The sequence below is a fragment of the Condylura cristata genome, unplaced genomic scaffold (genome assembly GCF_000260355.1).
Source record: "Condylura cristata isolate star-nosed mole 26May11 unplaced genomic scaffold, ConCri1.0 scaffold00003, whole genome shotgun sequence".
Classification (NCBI taxonomy): Eukaryota; Metazoa; Chordata; class Mammalia; order Eulipotyphla; family Talpidae; genus Condylura; species Condylura cristata.
Genome location: NW_004567104.1, coordinates 10,293,958 through 10,307,346, shown reverse-complemented (window position 1 = coordinate 10,307,346; position 13,389 = coordinate 10,293,958). Strand labels below are relative to the sequence as shown.

General features: G+C 37.4%; 1 protein-coding gene across 2 annotated transcripts in view; it reads right to left on the bottom strand.

Annotated features, from left to right (window-relative positions):
- The window catches only part of FNDC3B (fibronectin type III domain containing 3B), a 332,590-nt gene that overhangs the window by 135,198 nt on the left and 184,003 nt on the right, over positions 1-13,389 (bottom strand). For both annotated transcript variants that reach the window (XM_004674965.1, XM_012732895.1), the window contains exons 5-6: positions 7,135-7,378; positions 3,936-4,223 (exon numbers count right to left, since the gene is read on the bottom strand). In XM_004674965.1, the coding sequence (XP_004675022.1) occupies positions 3,936-4,223; positions 7,135-7,378 (532 nt within the window). The remainder of the gene's footprint in view (positions 1-3,935; positions 4,224-7,134; positions 7,379-13,389) is intronic.

Below are 13,389 nucleotides of genomic sequence, written 5' to 3'. Positions count from 1 at the left end.
CTTGTTCCACCAATTAAAATCCTACAGCCAAGCAGAACGCGTCGTTGCTATGAGTGACCATCCTACGCTGATACATCACCCTCACCCTTAGTTTACAGTAGAGTGTAGCTGTTGGGATGCACGTTCTTCAGGGTTTGAAAAGAATAATAACATATATCTACCATTAGAGCATCGCACAAAGTAGCTTCACTGTCCTAAAAATCTTCAGGCCTCCTACCACTGACAACCATGGACCCTTTATGTTTCCATTGTTTTGACTTTCTCTGTTATATAGTTGGAATCATACAGTATCTGTCTTTTCAGGCTTGTTTGACATAGTTAAATGAATTCAAGGTCCTACCATATCCTTATATTGTTTGATAGCTCATTTTGTTTTAGTGTCAGTAGTACTGCATTGTCTGTCTGTATCACAGGTCATTAACCTACTTGCTAACTGAAGGACAAAACACTTTGGTTGCTCCCAAGTTTTGGCAATTGTGAATAAAGTTCTTATTCTGGTGTAGGTTTTCGTCAAGGCAGAAAGCCTTAATTCAATTGGGAAAGTGAACACTTACTTTTTAATTTTTTATCTAGTCTATAAACCACCTTTGATCCACACTGAAATGAGCTAAAGTACATAAAATGAGTAGTACTTTCTGTGAGAAGGCAAAAAGAGGGATGAGAACATGAACAATAGAACAGCTTGAACTAAAACTGAATAAATATCTTTGAATATTTTTATTGAGAAACACTCACACCCAGAGGTCCATAGAAAAAGTAATCTCACAGTCACAACACAATATTTTCATGTTTTCTAAACAAGAGTAAAGAGCTTAAGGTGCTCAATATGCCATAAATGCTTATAAACATTTTTGTATCAATTTCCTTTCACAGCTATGAGAACAAAATAAAGAGCATGTTACACATGCAGGCATATGTGATATGAACTAACTACATATATAAGGAAGGTATTTACCTTTGCCATAATTAATCCATAACACATAATTTTATTTGCTAACCTCAACCCTGTTTCATTGATATTCCTTTACTTATTCTCTTTGCCCTTGAGAGCTTAGCCAAATTTACTTAACCTGCCTCTATTATATGTATTTATATGCCTTATGTTTTTGGTACAAGGGAGAAAAATACTTTCAAAGAACGAATCAGATAAAGTAGTCCAAACCTCATAAACTCTTTGAAGATAGTTTCTACAGCCATTTTCTATATTCTTAGACAAAAACTCATCTGAGGAAAACCTATTTGTGAATTCTGTTATATGCCATGGGGATAAATTGTACCATTGCTAGTACTCTAACTTCAAACTTAGAAATTATGAAATCATTTGATTAAAACATTATGGTACCATTTGATTAAAAAAATCATGCTCCTGGCCCTCTTTGGTGGCGCGGCAGGTTAAAGCACTGCACTAAGAAGCTTAAGCCACTTCCTCATGAGTTCGATCCCCTCTGTCCCGAGGAGATCCACAAGGCACGGCAGACCTCTCCTGACCCGCCCGCTGCTCCCCTCAGCGGTGTACTTCGTTGGTCTGCCTGTTCTGCTCCCCACTCTGTCTCTGGTGAATCCTCTCACCCTCCGCATCTCTGGCCTGTACCCCTGTTCTATATGAATGAATGAATGAATGAATGAATGAATGAATGAATGAATGAATGAATGAATCAATGAATGAATAAATCATGCTCCATAGCAGACATCCTTAAAAAATTATGGTATCATTTGATTTAAAAAATCATTCTAGGCCCTCCCTGGTGGCGCAGCCAGTTAAAGCACTGCCCTGAGAAGCTAAGGCCATTTCCGCATGAGTTCAATTCCCGCCTGCCCCGGAGGTGACCACATGGCGTGGCAGACCTCTCCTGACGCGCCCGCTGCTCCCCTCAGCAGTGTGCTTCCTCGATCTGCCTGTTCTGCTCCCCACTCTGTCTCTGGTGAAGCCTCTCACCGCCCCTGAGCCTCTGACCTGTACCCCAGTTCTGTATGTACAAATAAATAAATCTTTAAAAAAAAAAAAAAAACTTTAAAAAGAAAAAATCATTCTATAGGGCTCACCAGGTTAAAGCACAGCACTAAGAAGCTAAAGCCACTTCAGCATGAGTTTGATCCCCACCCCGGATGTGATCCACATGGTGTGGCAGACCTCTGCTGACTCACCCACTGCTCCCCTCAGTAATGTACTTTGTCAGTTAGCCTGTTCTGCTCCCCATTCTGTCTCTGGCCTGTACCCCAGCTATGTGTGCATAAATAAATAAATCTTTTTTTTTTTTAAAGATTTATTTATTCGTACAGAACTGGGGTACAGGCCAGAGATGTGGAGGGTGAGAGGATTCACCAGAGACAGAGTGGGGAGCAGAACAGGCAGGTCTACGAAGCACACTGCTGAGGGGAGCAGCGGGCGGGTCAGGAGAGGTCCGCCACGCCATGTGGTCACCTCCGGGGCAGGCGGGGATCGAACTCATGCGGAAGTGGCTTAAGCTTCTTTGTGCTGTGCTTTAACCCGCTGCGCCACCAGGGAGGGCCAAATAAATCTTTTAAAAAAATCATTCTATATAGAAAACATAGCATTTTGCCTTGAGTTATTTAAATGCCTTTTAAACTTGAGTCTCTTTTTTATAGTAGCTTATGTTTTGTTTAATAATTATAAGAATGATGTATGATAACTGCATAAAATTTGGAAAATACAAAAAGAATAAAGCTGAATGAACCTATAAACATTTTACTTTACATTTTACTGTTAATCTTTCATTGTATCTTACATGCTAAAACACTTTTTTTTTTAAAGATTTATTTATTTACTCATACAGAACTGGGGTACAAGTCAGAGATGCGGTGGGTGAGAGCATTCACCAGAGACAGAGTGGGGAGCAGAACAGGCAGATCTACGAAGTACACTGCTGAGGGGAGCAGCCAGCGGGTCAGGAGAGGTCTGCTACGCCAGGTGGTCAACTCCGGGGCAGGCAGGGATCGAACTCAAGCAGAAGTGGCTTAAGCTTCTTAGTGTAGTGCTTTAACCCACTGTGCCACCAGAGAGGGCCCACATGCTAACACTTTTAATATGGATAATATGAGGGAATTGTTGATATGATCATCTAACTTTTTTTTTAATCTAACCATGGTTTTAGTCTCTATTTCCTCTAACCTTATTGAGTTCAGTTTTTCTTATACAACCAAACATACAGAATCTTCCTCTTTTCCATGCAGAACTCATGCTCACAGACATAGTCCCTGTCTCTACTAGACAGGATCCAATAAAGAGGAAGTTTATTTAACCAGTGTTTACCATCAATTCTTATCTTGTCTCTTGCTTTATCTGTACTTTTATAATTGTTTATATAAGTTTTTTGCTTCATCTATGTTCCACATACACACCTATACAAGAAACTTGTTTTTAATTCCTATACCATCAAATTATGTTGTTTCTAAAGTTTATCTAAAAATGTAAATTCATTAAAAATGCATATGCCTTCCTTCCCAAATTAGCTGCTCACACTAAACAGGCATATACTCTTGTTACATAAAAAAATTCACCAGAGCATAGAAGCAATTAAATCTGGTTTTATGAGGTAAAATTATTTTGAGATTTAAACTAGCCTCATACACCTTAGTTTGGATCTCTTCCATATTTGTCTGCTTAGAATGAAAACAGTAGAAGTAGGCTAATATGAGAACACTTTCAGATCCTGTTACTGAGATTAAATAGAATGTTACATGGCATAAGTGACCTAAAAATAAGGTAATCACCATGAAGTATTAATAAAAAATAGGCAGTGCAATATTCTTTCCTTAATAAGAAAAAGATCAAAGAAGATCTACTCCATTATTACCAGCAGAAGAAAAAAAAAAATCAGCCACTATGAAATGACTTTCTTATTGTAAAAGATACTTTTTTTCAGCTGTCCCTGCCCCGATAGTTCACTCTTTATGGCAAAGGTCCAGCACATTACCTTGCAGGTCTGAGTCAGTGGACTTTGGGCTGCTTCTCGCTCGCCGCTCTGCTTTCTTAACTCCCGGCCCGCCTCCGCTGCCGCCTCCGCCGCCCCCGCCACCCCCACTGTGGCCCTTCCCGTAGCCGTTGTACACGGTTGTGCAGCTGCTTTTGTAGATAGAAGAAGGAGGGCTGTTGAGGCGATTCTGGCGGTCAATCTGGCGGTCTTTCAGTTTTTTGTGTGGAGGCTTGCTGTACTGATCTTCTCGGGTAATGTAGCTTGACATTCCATAGAGTGGTATAATTTCTAAAATGGATCATGACAAATGCAAGCTCAGTTTACATTGCCGATAGTAAGTTACGAAATGGTCAAATGACCTAACGACGGAACATTACTGATTATGGTATAAAAGCATATTTGATATAACCTCATTCGGTTCTAAACAATCGAGGAATAATTAATCATTAAAGTCCATACTGTGTGTTCAGAAAGGTTTCAAAAATTGTGAAGAGGTAACTGTTGTTAAAGAGTTGATATTCAAAACTAAGTCTGATCATTCCTATTACTAATGTTTCTAAGTCGTGGTAATATTCAACATCAGTGGAATAAACAAACTACCCCCTTTGAACATGTGCTTAGAATTGAGATACTCAAGAATATACCTTATGATGGCAAACAGAATACCATTTTATTGAAAGTATATAGCAAACAGAATATAAGGTGTTAGTTAAGACTCAACATTTTAATAACACAAGAAAATAATGAGATGATGAGGAAGTCCCACTAAAAATAAAGTTCACAGAGTCAGGTGAAACGTTCAAGGAAAACTGCAAGTATAAAAAAATGCAAGCCACCCCTGCAGAAAGGAAGCCACACTGACTAGCAGAGTGCCCCTGGCTTCACCATGAAGGTTTTTTAAGAACATAAGGATTTTGCAGGATTCTGCAAAATAACCACAAGACATTTAAGGCAAAATATTCTTTTAAATTTAAAAATTTAAATCAAATTAAAAAAAATTTTTACAAACACTACTGAGAGGGGGAGGGAAAAGGGTCAAAACCAGGATGGGAAGAACACAGGGACTATGGTGATGTGTGGTGGTGGGAACTCTATGGGGACTACACCTGAGAAAAGAAAGCAAGCATTGTACAAAAATGATCAATGATGTGAAAAGTATATAAATAAATTATTTTTTAAAAAGTCAACACTACTTAACATCTAGATTAGGCCCTAATATGTTTAAGTAAAAAAGGAGCCCCCCATCCCGTGAGTAGAGTAACTATACAAATTACCATTCAAACCTAACTACCTCTGAGAATGAAAAGGGAGGACCTCTGTTTCTCTGGACAAGCATCCTAGACTAGAGCTGTCTTAGGCACACCAGGAATGCAGAGTCACTCTACAACTTAATAACGGATATTTCTTTTGTTCAGTGACAATTTCCATCTTTCATTTTCTTTCTGTTCATTATATTTGAGATTGAATATATTCACCAAGAAGAGCACTAATATATTAATCTTTTTAAATGTGGATAAGTTTTAAACTCTATGGTTTGGGAAATTAAGTAGTTAAACTGCTTCCAGGGATGCACATTAAGTGTTAAGATAAGACAATAAATACATAAAGGGCTTTTTATAAAGACATTAAAAAATTCCTTCTTTATGTTGAAGTCAGTGAAGGCACTTTTATGTTATCTTCTAGCACTATTATTTTAATAGAATAAACCAAAACACTCTATGAAGACTTACATTTGTTAAAAAATTCTAATGATGATTTGAATAATACAACTGTTTTGTCTAAAATTACAAAGGATATCACTTATAAAACAGTAATTTTGTGGCATCTGACTAATGGACTGCTAATTTTAGGCAGATCAGACACTTTTCATAAAGTAGCCAAGGTTTTTCTCAATGTCATTAAGCTCAGAGTGGACCAAAAAATGATAAACACTCAAATATTTAATGTATATTTTTAAATCACTAAGCATATAAAAAAATTACAGCAAATTAACTGATTTTTCTTTTTAGTTTTATACAAATCCTTTCAAGGAAGATGCCACCACTTGGTGTCCATACACCATCATGATGGGATGTCCCATCATAAGGCAAGGTTAATAGGAAGTGATTGATTTTATCAATTAGACTTACTCCAGTATAGTGCAAGATTCCTTTGAATTATGCTGAAATCCTTTCTGACTATAAAAAACAAACTCTTTAACCCTAAATTTGCAAGAGAATATTTCACTTAAAATTTTTTTATTAATAAGAAAAAGTTATAGTGTAAGATAAACATACAGAGGGAAATATATAGATATATATATGTGTGTGTATATATATATAATTGATAAGAGAAAATGAGTTAATTGGCTTCAAAATGTTATGGTATAAAAGGACTTTTTCATACATTTTATTTGAATATAATAAAAGTCTGAAGCAACAAAATGCTTCAATGCATAGTCAGACTCAGAAAAAAAATCATTTTGCAATAGTCTTAGAGGTTAAAGTCTAATTTTTACCCTCACTTATCTGGTTTCTTAGTATCTGTTTTGATAGAGAAGAGCTTTAGACTAAACCAATACCAAGGCCAAAGCTAAAAAGACATAATGTCATATCTCAGACTCTTTTTCACTTCAAGGTATTTACCTCCCCGTCAGTGAAATCACAGCTTTATTAATAGCACGTCTTAAACTAAAAGCAGGGTTCAGGAAGACCAAGACGATTCTAAGATTGCAACATGGAGCATTCAGAGAACCCAAAAGTTACTGAGACTTCACATTCCCTTTTCATTGAAAGGGGGCAGAAAACACCTTTAACTTTCCTTTCAAGGGCTACACATATGGCTACATAGGAAATATGTGCTGCAGTTCTGCTTCAGGTTACTCTCATGTAAATCTATGCAAACAGGACATAGGAACATTTGATGAACCACTGCTTTTCTGAAAAAAGAAATAGTTACACCCGCAATGCCTGCTCTGTGTAGGGAGGAATAGAAGAAGGGGGGAATTTCAAAAATGGAGTGAAATAAAGAAGCAAAACCCACAAAGTAATATTTGTAACTGGACAAAGGAAGAGAGGAATTTTCTGTCCACTTTACACAGCAAGTTGATTCCCTGAGGTCACATTTACTGCAGAAGAAAAAAAGAGCTCTCTGACCTCTTGAGGTACTTTATCATGTAGCCCATTTCAACAATTTTCAATGCTGGCAGTAATCTACTCACCTTGCTCGCCATATATTGTAGGGGGAAGATGATGCTGAGGAAAAAACTGAGGTGGCATATCTCCAGGTCCAGTAACAGGTGGATAGTAAGCCGTGTGTGAATTATGAATAAAATGCGGGTGGTGAGTCAGATAAGGGGGTAGATGATGGGTTGGAGACATGGCTGAGGGATAGCTTGGGGGGTAGCACTCAGGAGACTGGGGTGTGACCACAACCCGGCGGACACCAGTGTTATCTTCAATCACCTAAGGAAATAGCAAACAGAAAGGGTAGTATGTATTATTACCCCTTGGTGAATAATACAAAGTATTATTTACTTCCCTCCATTTTAATTTTTTCTCTACATATTAAAAAAAAATAGTACATTTTGAGTTCTGGTTATCTAATTCAACCAGTTAAATGAGTTTTAGAAATAATAAATTAACTATTAAAATTAATGAAAATAAACTTTTCATGAACCATATGATTTTGATTAACCAAAACCTTTCAGACTTTAATAGCTGATTATCTCCTTTGTCTCATGAAATTTTCAGTTAAAGTCTTCTTCCAAGACAAAGCAAGTATGCTGAAGCTGAATTTTAGAAATGACCTTGAGTATATCCATTCAGTGATTTTCCAGAAAGTCTTTCTAAGCCACACAAGTGTTCTTCCAGGGCTGAGCTTCCAGATTTGCCTGACGACACAGGCACCATTCCTACATTCACACACATAGTTCCATCACTTAAGGACTTTAGGAAGCACAGAGAATATTAACTGCCAAAACCTTAAGAGGACCAAAAGGCCATATAACTTGAGGCTGAGAATTTGGATGAAATGAGAGGACTTTAACAGTTGAAAAAATTGAGCAATTCCATAGTAAGACAGACCTCAACTCCCAAAATGTCCTGATGACATAATGAGTGCTGTAAAGGAAGACACCACAAGCCAATGACCATTCTGTCCATACTTCCTTCACATGGTTTTAAGGAAGTAACTAAGGTAGAGCCATGGCAATACTTATTACCTCTGTGGTCAGCTTCATGCTTCCTATTCTAATTCTAAGAGCAAATGGTTCTGCTTAGACACAAAACAAGAAACAATACAACAGACACCACAGTCAAAAGTTAAAGCTATTGGTACAAAGAACAAAAGTATGGAATGGCAAAATCAGGGAAGGCTTCATGAATCTCAAAGAATGGGTAGGGTTAGGATAGTGGGAGAGACCTGAAAGGTGAGAGACCTGAAAGGAAAAGGTCAAAGCAGCCAGACAGTTGACTCTGGAAGTCAGACACATACTGCCAGAGCTGATCTACCCAGCATTTAGGACAATCAGGCACACGCATAGGAAATTTAGTTTAAAAAAAAAATGCTGAAAATTAAATTTGGTATATTGAAATGGATTTCTCACTACACCCCAGGAGACTGATAGGCAAAATAAAATGACTTTATCATATTTTAAAAACTTTGAATACAGATGTATGTATATATTGGTACCAATATATAATAGATAGATAAACAAAGCTTCATTGGAAAAAATAGTGCTATACTGTTTAGTACAAAACGACAAGTTAGTGTTAGTCTGTATTTTATAGGACAGGTTTAATTTGAATGAATCTTCAACTTAAGAAAAATCTATGTTTATTAATAAATCAATACATAATAATTTCAAAATGAGCTATGGCAACAGCTCATTAACAGATTAATATTAACATTAACTCCTTAAATTTAAGATTCTGAGTCATACTGCCTACTAATGTATAGGACACTGCTTTTTATCTATTCTTTGAGGGTTATAAACAGGGCATATATATATATATATATATATATATATATACATATATATATAAAATAAGTTACATTTAATGTTTTACCATATAATTTCTAAATTATCAAAGCATTTTTCATGAAGTGGTTTAAAAAACACTAACAAGGAATTCTAGTCAAAAAGATATAGAGCTTAAACATTACCTTTTAACTTCTATATGTTATAACAATAAGTATTTCTCCTATTTTAAAAAGTTAATTGGTTTGAAATGTAAACTACCCTTCAGAAAATAATCGATTTCAGTAAGAAAACTAAATAGCTTCTTGAAACTATAAATTTTCCACATAAAAACTGTTTGACAACTTCACTTTTAATTATCTTGTTATTCTGTAGCATTTGTGAAAAACATCTATTTATCTGTACACTTTCTCCCTTATCTACCAACCAAGCCCTACATTACCAATACTAAAAGTATTTTAGTCATGAAATCTGAAATTATCAAAAACAAAAATCAATACATGCTGAATATTTTATTGTTCTCCTATAACACAAATGATAACATATTTATCAAATTCCGTTTTCATCCTAAGGAGATTATACCTACGTTTTTAGGAACAATATCGTGCAAAATTAATAAACTCACAAAATGGTATCAGTAACATTTTTCACTTTAAAATATGGTTCATACAGGGGCCTCACTGGTGGCCTAAGTAGGGTTAACTCTCAGCACTATGACCACCACGGTCCCACATAGAGCCTGAGTTCAATTCCCAGCCAGGGAGCTGACCCACATATGGCACAGCAGACCTTTCCTATCTCTCCCGCTGGTCCCCTCAGCAGTGTACTTCAGTAAATCTGCTTGCCTGTTCTGCCCACCTCCCCCCCGCCCCCCACCACCACCACTGTGGCTGGCAAATCCTCTACTCTTCACACCTCTGTCCTCTACCCCAGTTTTTCTACACCAAAATAAATAGAATCTCTTTAAAATATATATGGTTAATAGAAAGAGACATCATTATAGCAGAAAAATTTAGACATCATAAAGAGTTCAGTCTAAAAATCCTGAGACAATAAAAAGTGCCTTCACAAACAACCATGGAAAAGACAGATTGATTTCCAATCGAGGTAAAGGAACTTCTGAAAGTCCAGAGGCACACAAATGGTATTCAACAGTTATTTACTGATATATATTCTATGTGCTCAGCACTGGATACTTTAAAGTTAGAAAAAGAGGTGCTAAACAGTAAGATTTCTCTACAAAGCCTAAGAATAAGAAAAATTAGACTAAGGTTCTAGTAAATGTTGTTAAAGAAAGCAGGAAAAAGTATTGTTTTGTTTTCAGAAATCAGGATAAAATATTCTTCATCTAGAATTTTTTTAGTTCTGAGACTCAAACAGTAACTTGAGTCCATTCTCCATAAAGTACAGGCCCTTGAAAGTGATCTGTATGTTGGGTGTCCAGTTGCCATTGTCATGGGCTAAACTGTATCCCCACTCCCAATTTCATATATTTAAAGTCCAAACACTAGGTGTGAGACTGTATTTGTATATGGGGCCTTTACGTAAAAATGAGGCCATAGGGGAACCAAATTATTAAGGCCTTATGAGAAGAGATTAGCACATAGGTGTATGAGAGAAGACCACGTAAAGATACCTGAGCAAGAAGGCCATCTACAAGCTGAGGAGAGAGGCCTCAGACAAAAACTGACTCTGTTGTCCCCTCAGTCTTAGATTAGCGATCCTCATAATGCAAGGAAATAATGTATCTGTGCTGAAGTCAGTCTGGTGCTTCCTTAGAGAAGGTAGCCTAAGAAAATACCTGATGGTTTCACTAACAGCAGGAGCATAAGGTTCCAGGGGCAAAAAATAAATAAATATAAAAATAAAAAGCAATTGTAATAAAGAAAAACAAAAAACAATGAATAACTATATACCAGTTACATTTTATGGGGCTGGAGCGAGAAATGGGTTCAAAAATGGAGTGGGAAAGGTGCACGGGACTATGGTGATGGCACACGAGTGAATTGGTGGTGGGAAGTCCATGGGGATTACAACTGAGATGGAAAAAGGCACAAATGAAGAATGATGCATAACTAAATTAAAAAAGAAAATGAATGCATACCTATCAGAATCTCCCAAGTTTCCTCTACCTCAAGTTCTACCAGCATTTTCTGCATTAAAAAATAAAAATCTACTTTAAAATTTAATGCATTTGGGAGCCTCCCTGGGTAGCCTAAGGGGTTAAGTGCAGCACTAGGAAGCTATTTGCAGCCACTGCAAATAGTTCAATCCCTGGCGAGGGGCTGACCCACATGGCATGCAGACCTTTCCTGCCTCTTCCACTATCCCCCTCAGAAGTGTATTTCAGTGAATCTGCCTGTTTTGTTCCCCATTATGTCCCTGGTGAATCCTTTCACCTCCTCCTGCCCCCCTCACACCTTTAGCTTGTACCCCAGTTATTGTATGCATAAATTTTTTTTAAATTAGTGCATTTGTCACTCATGTACAAACACCTAACCATCTTACTCAGGCTAAGGAATAATCAGTCTGATGAAAGATCATGCCTCTTTATTTCCTTCAAGAACTATTTACTGCGAATATTGTATGTGTCTAGTATTCTTTCTAGCCTGTGAGTGGACATAAAAATGTGAGGCTGGAGAATGAAGTACAAAAGGTTAAAGAGGAAAAATGAGTGTTTTCAGGAGTGCTTTGAGAAGTAGGACCAAGAAAACTATTAAAGCAGGATGAAATTAAAGCAAGAGTTAGTGGAGTTAACAGAAGGGAAGATGAAGAGAAAAAAAACTCATAGCCGGTACAGGTGCCTCCACAGCTGCTTGCCCTGGCCAGCTCACTCGACTCCTTAGTTACTGGAGGATTAGGTACAACATCCATGCAGTACTCAAGGAAAGCAAAACACAGTAGATGCTTTGGTTGAATGAAACCAGGTTTCATTCTGATCTGTTACACCTAAGAGTTCATGATATGCAAGTTAGGTATGCTGAGAAATAAATATACAAACAATGAATTATGAAAAACTATCAAGAGACGTGAAATCACTTATGATACAACCAATATTTATTGAAAACTTACTGCTCTGCTTTAATACCCTCTACTTGAAATAGACAACATGTTAATGTCCTGAACAGTAACTGATACATAATAGAAAAATCTTACCTAGTAATAACCACTACTAATATTGCCACATCATTATAGCCTCCCAACAATGCTGCAATTATTTTAAGGATAAGAGTAATAAACCTCAGGTGCAGGAGCTATGTGGGGCAACTGAGTCTATAAATGAATCTCTCAAAAACACATTTTGTCTTTTCCCTTCAGTAACAGAAAAGGTTGAAATGCTTTTACACAGATAAAGTACTCCACAGAAATTATAATAAACTCAATACTTAACTATTCTGCTACTGAACTTCAATGCAGGCATAAAAATCAGAAGAGGTAGGCCCTCACTGGTGGTGCAATGGGTTAAATAAAGCACAGCACTATGAAGCTTTCCACAGCCATTATAGCATGAGTTCGACCCCAGGCCAGTGAGATGACCCACATGGCGTGGCAGACCTCTCCTGTTTCACCCACTGCTCCCTTCAGCAGTGTATTTCAGTCAATATGCCTGTTCTGCCTCTCATCCCCTGAAGTTCTGCCCTATACCCCAGTTCTTGTATGCATAAATAAATAAACCTTATTTTTAAAAAGTTTAAAAAAATAATCAGCAGGGCTTACAAGGTAGGAGGCTAAAGAAAAATTCTGAAAGTCTGCCTCTGTTGGCCAGAGACCATCAAGAAAACTTGATTTCTCTGCTGCAGGTGGAGGCCCAGGAACCCGTATGCAAATGGGCAGCATGGAAGACCTGGCAGCAAGCTAGCTGCTGTGGCAAGGAATACAGAATGAGCTGCCCACACACTAGAAAACTCGGACCAAACGACTCTGTGAACACTGGGCATAGGCTCAATATCCAACTACTGCCAACATATCTGAAGTTAATAAATACAAGGTTACTGAAGGGGATCACAATTCAAAGACACCATGCAGCATTTGTCTGTAGGATTTCTGGGGCTTGCTCCTGAGGTGACTAGCATAGAGCTAACCTCATCAACGGCAATCTCTCATCTGTAGACATTATATGTACCAATATTTTTACATACCTGAAAAGAAGCCAAGTGACGCACACTTTTAAAAATCTTTACCCTGGAGAAAGGAGTGCCACTAGGGCAGCTATAAATAAAACCAACCTTTAGTACTTCACTAAACATACCTGGCTTTTCCCAGATGATCAACAATTTCTAACAAAAAACACTGAGCTTTGGACAGGATAGTGGAAAAGAGTACAGCAAGCCCTCAATGTTGTCGACAGGTTCCTGGAAACTGGAACATTAAGAGCAACCCCTCGAGGCAGCTGATCCAATGACAGCATTTTATTGAGCATCTGCTGGGCTTTCTCAAGGAGACTGAAGTAAATATTACTTGAAGACCCAATGACATCTGTGGTATATATTTGAT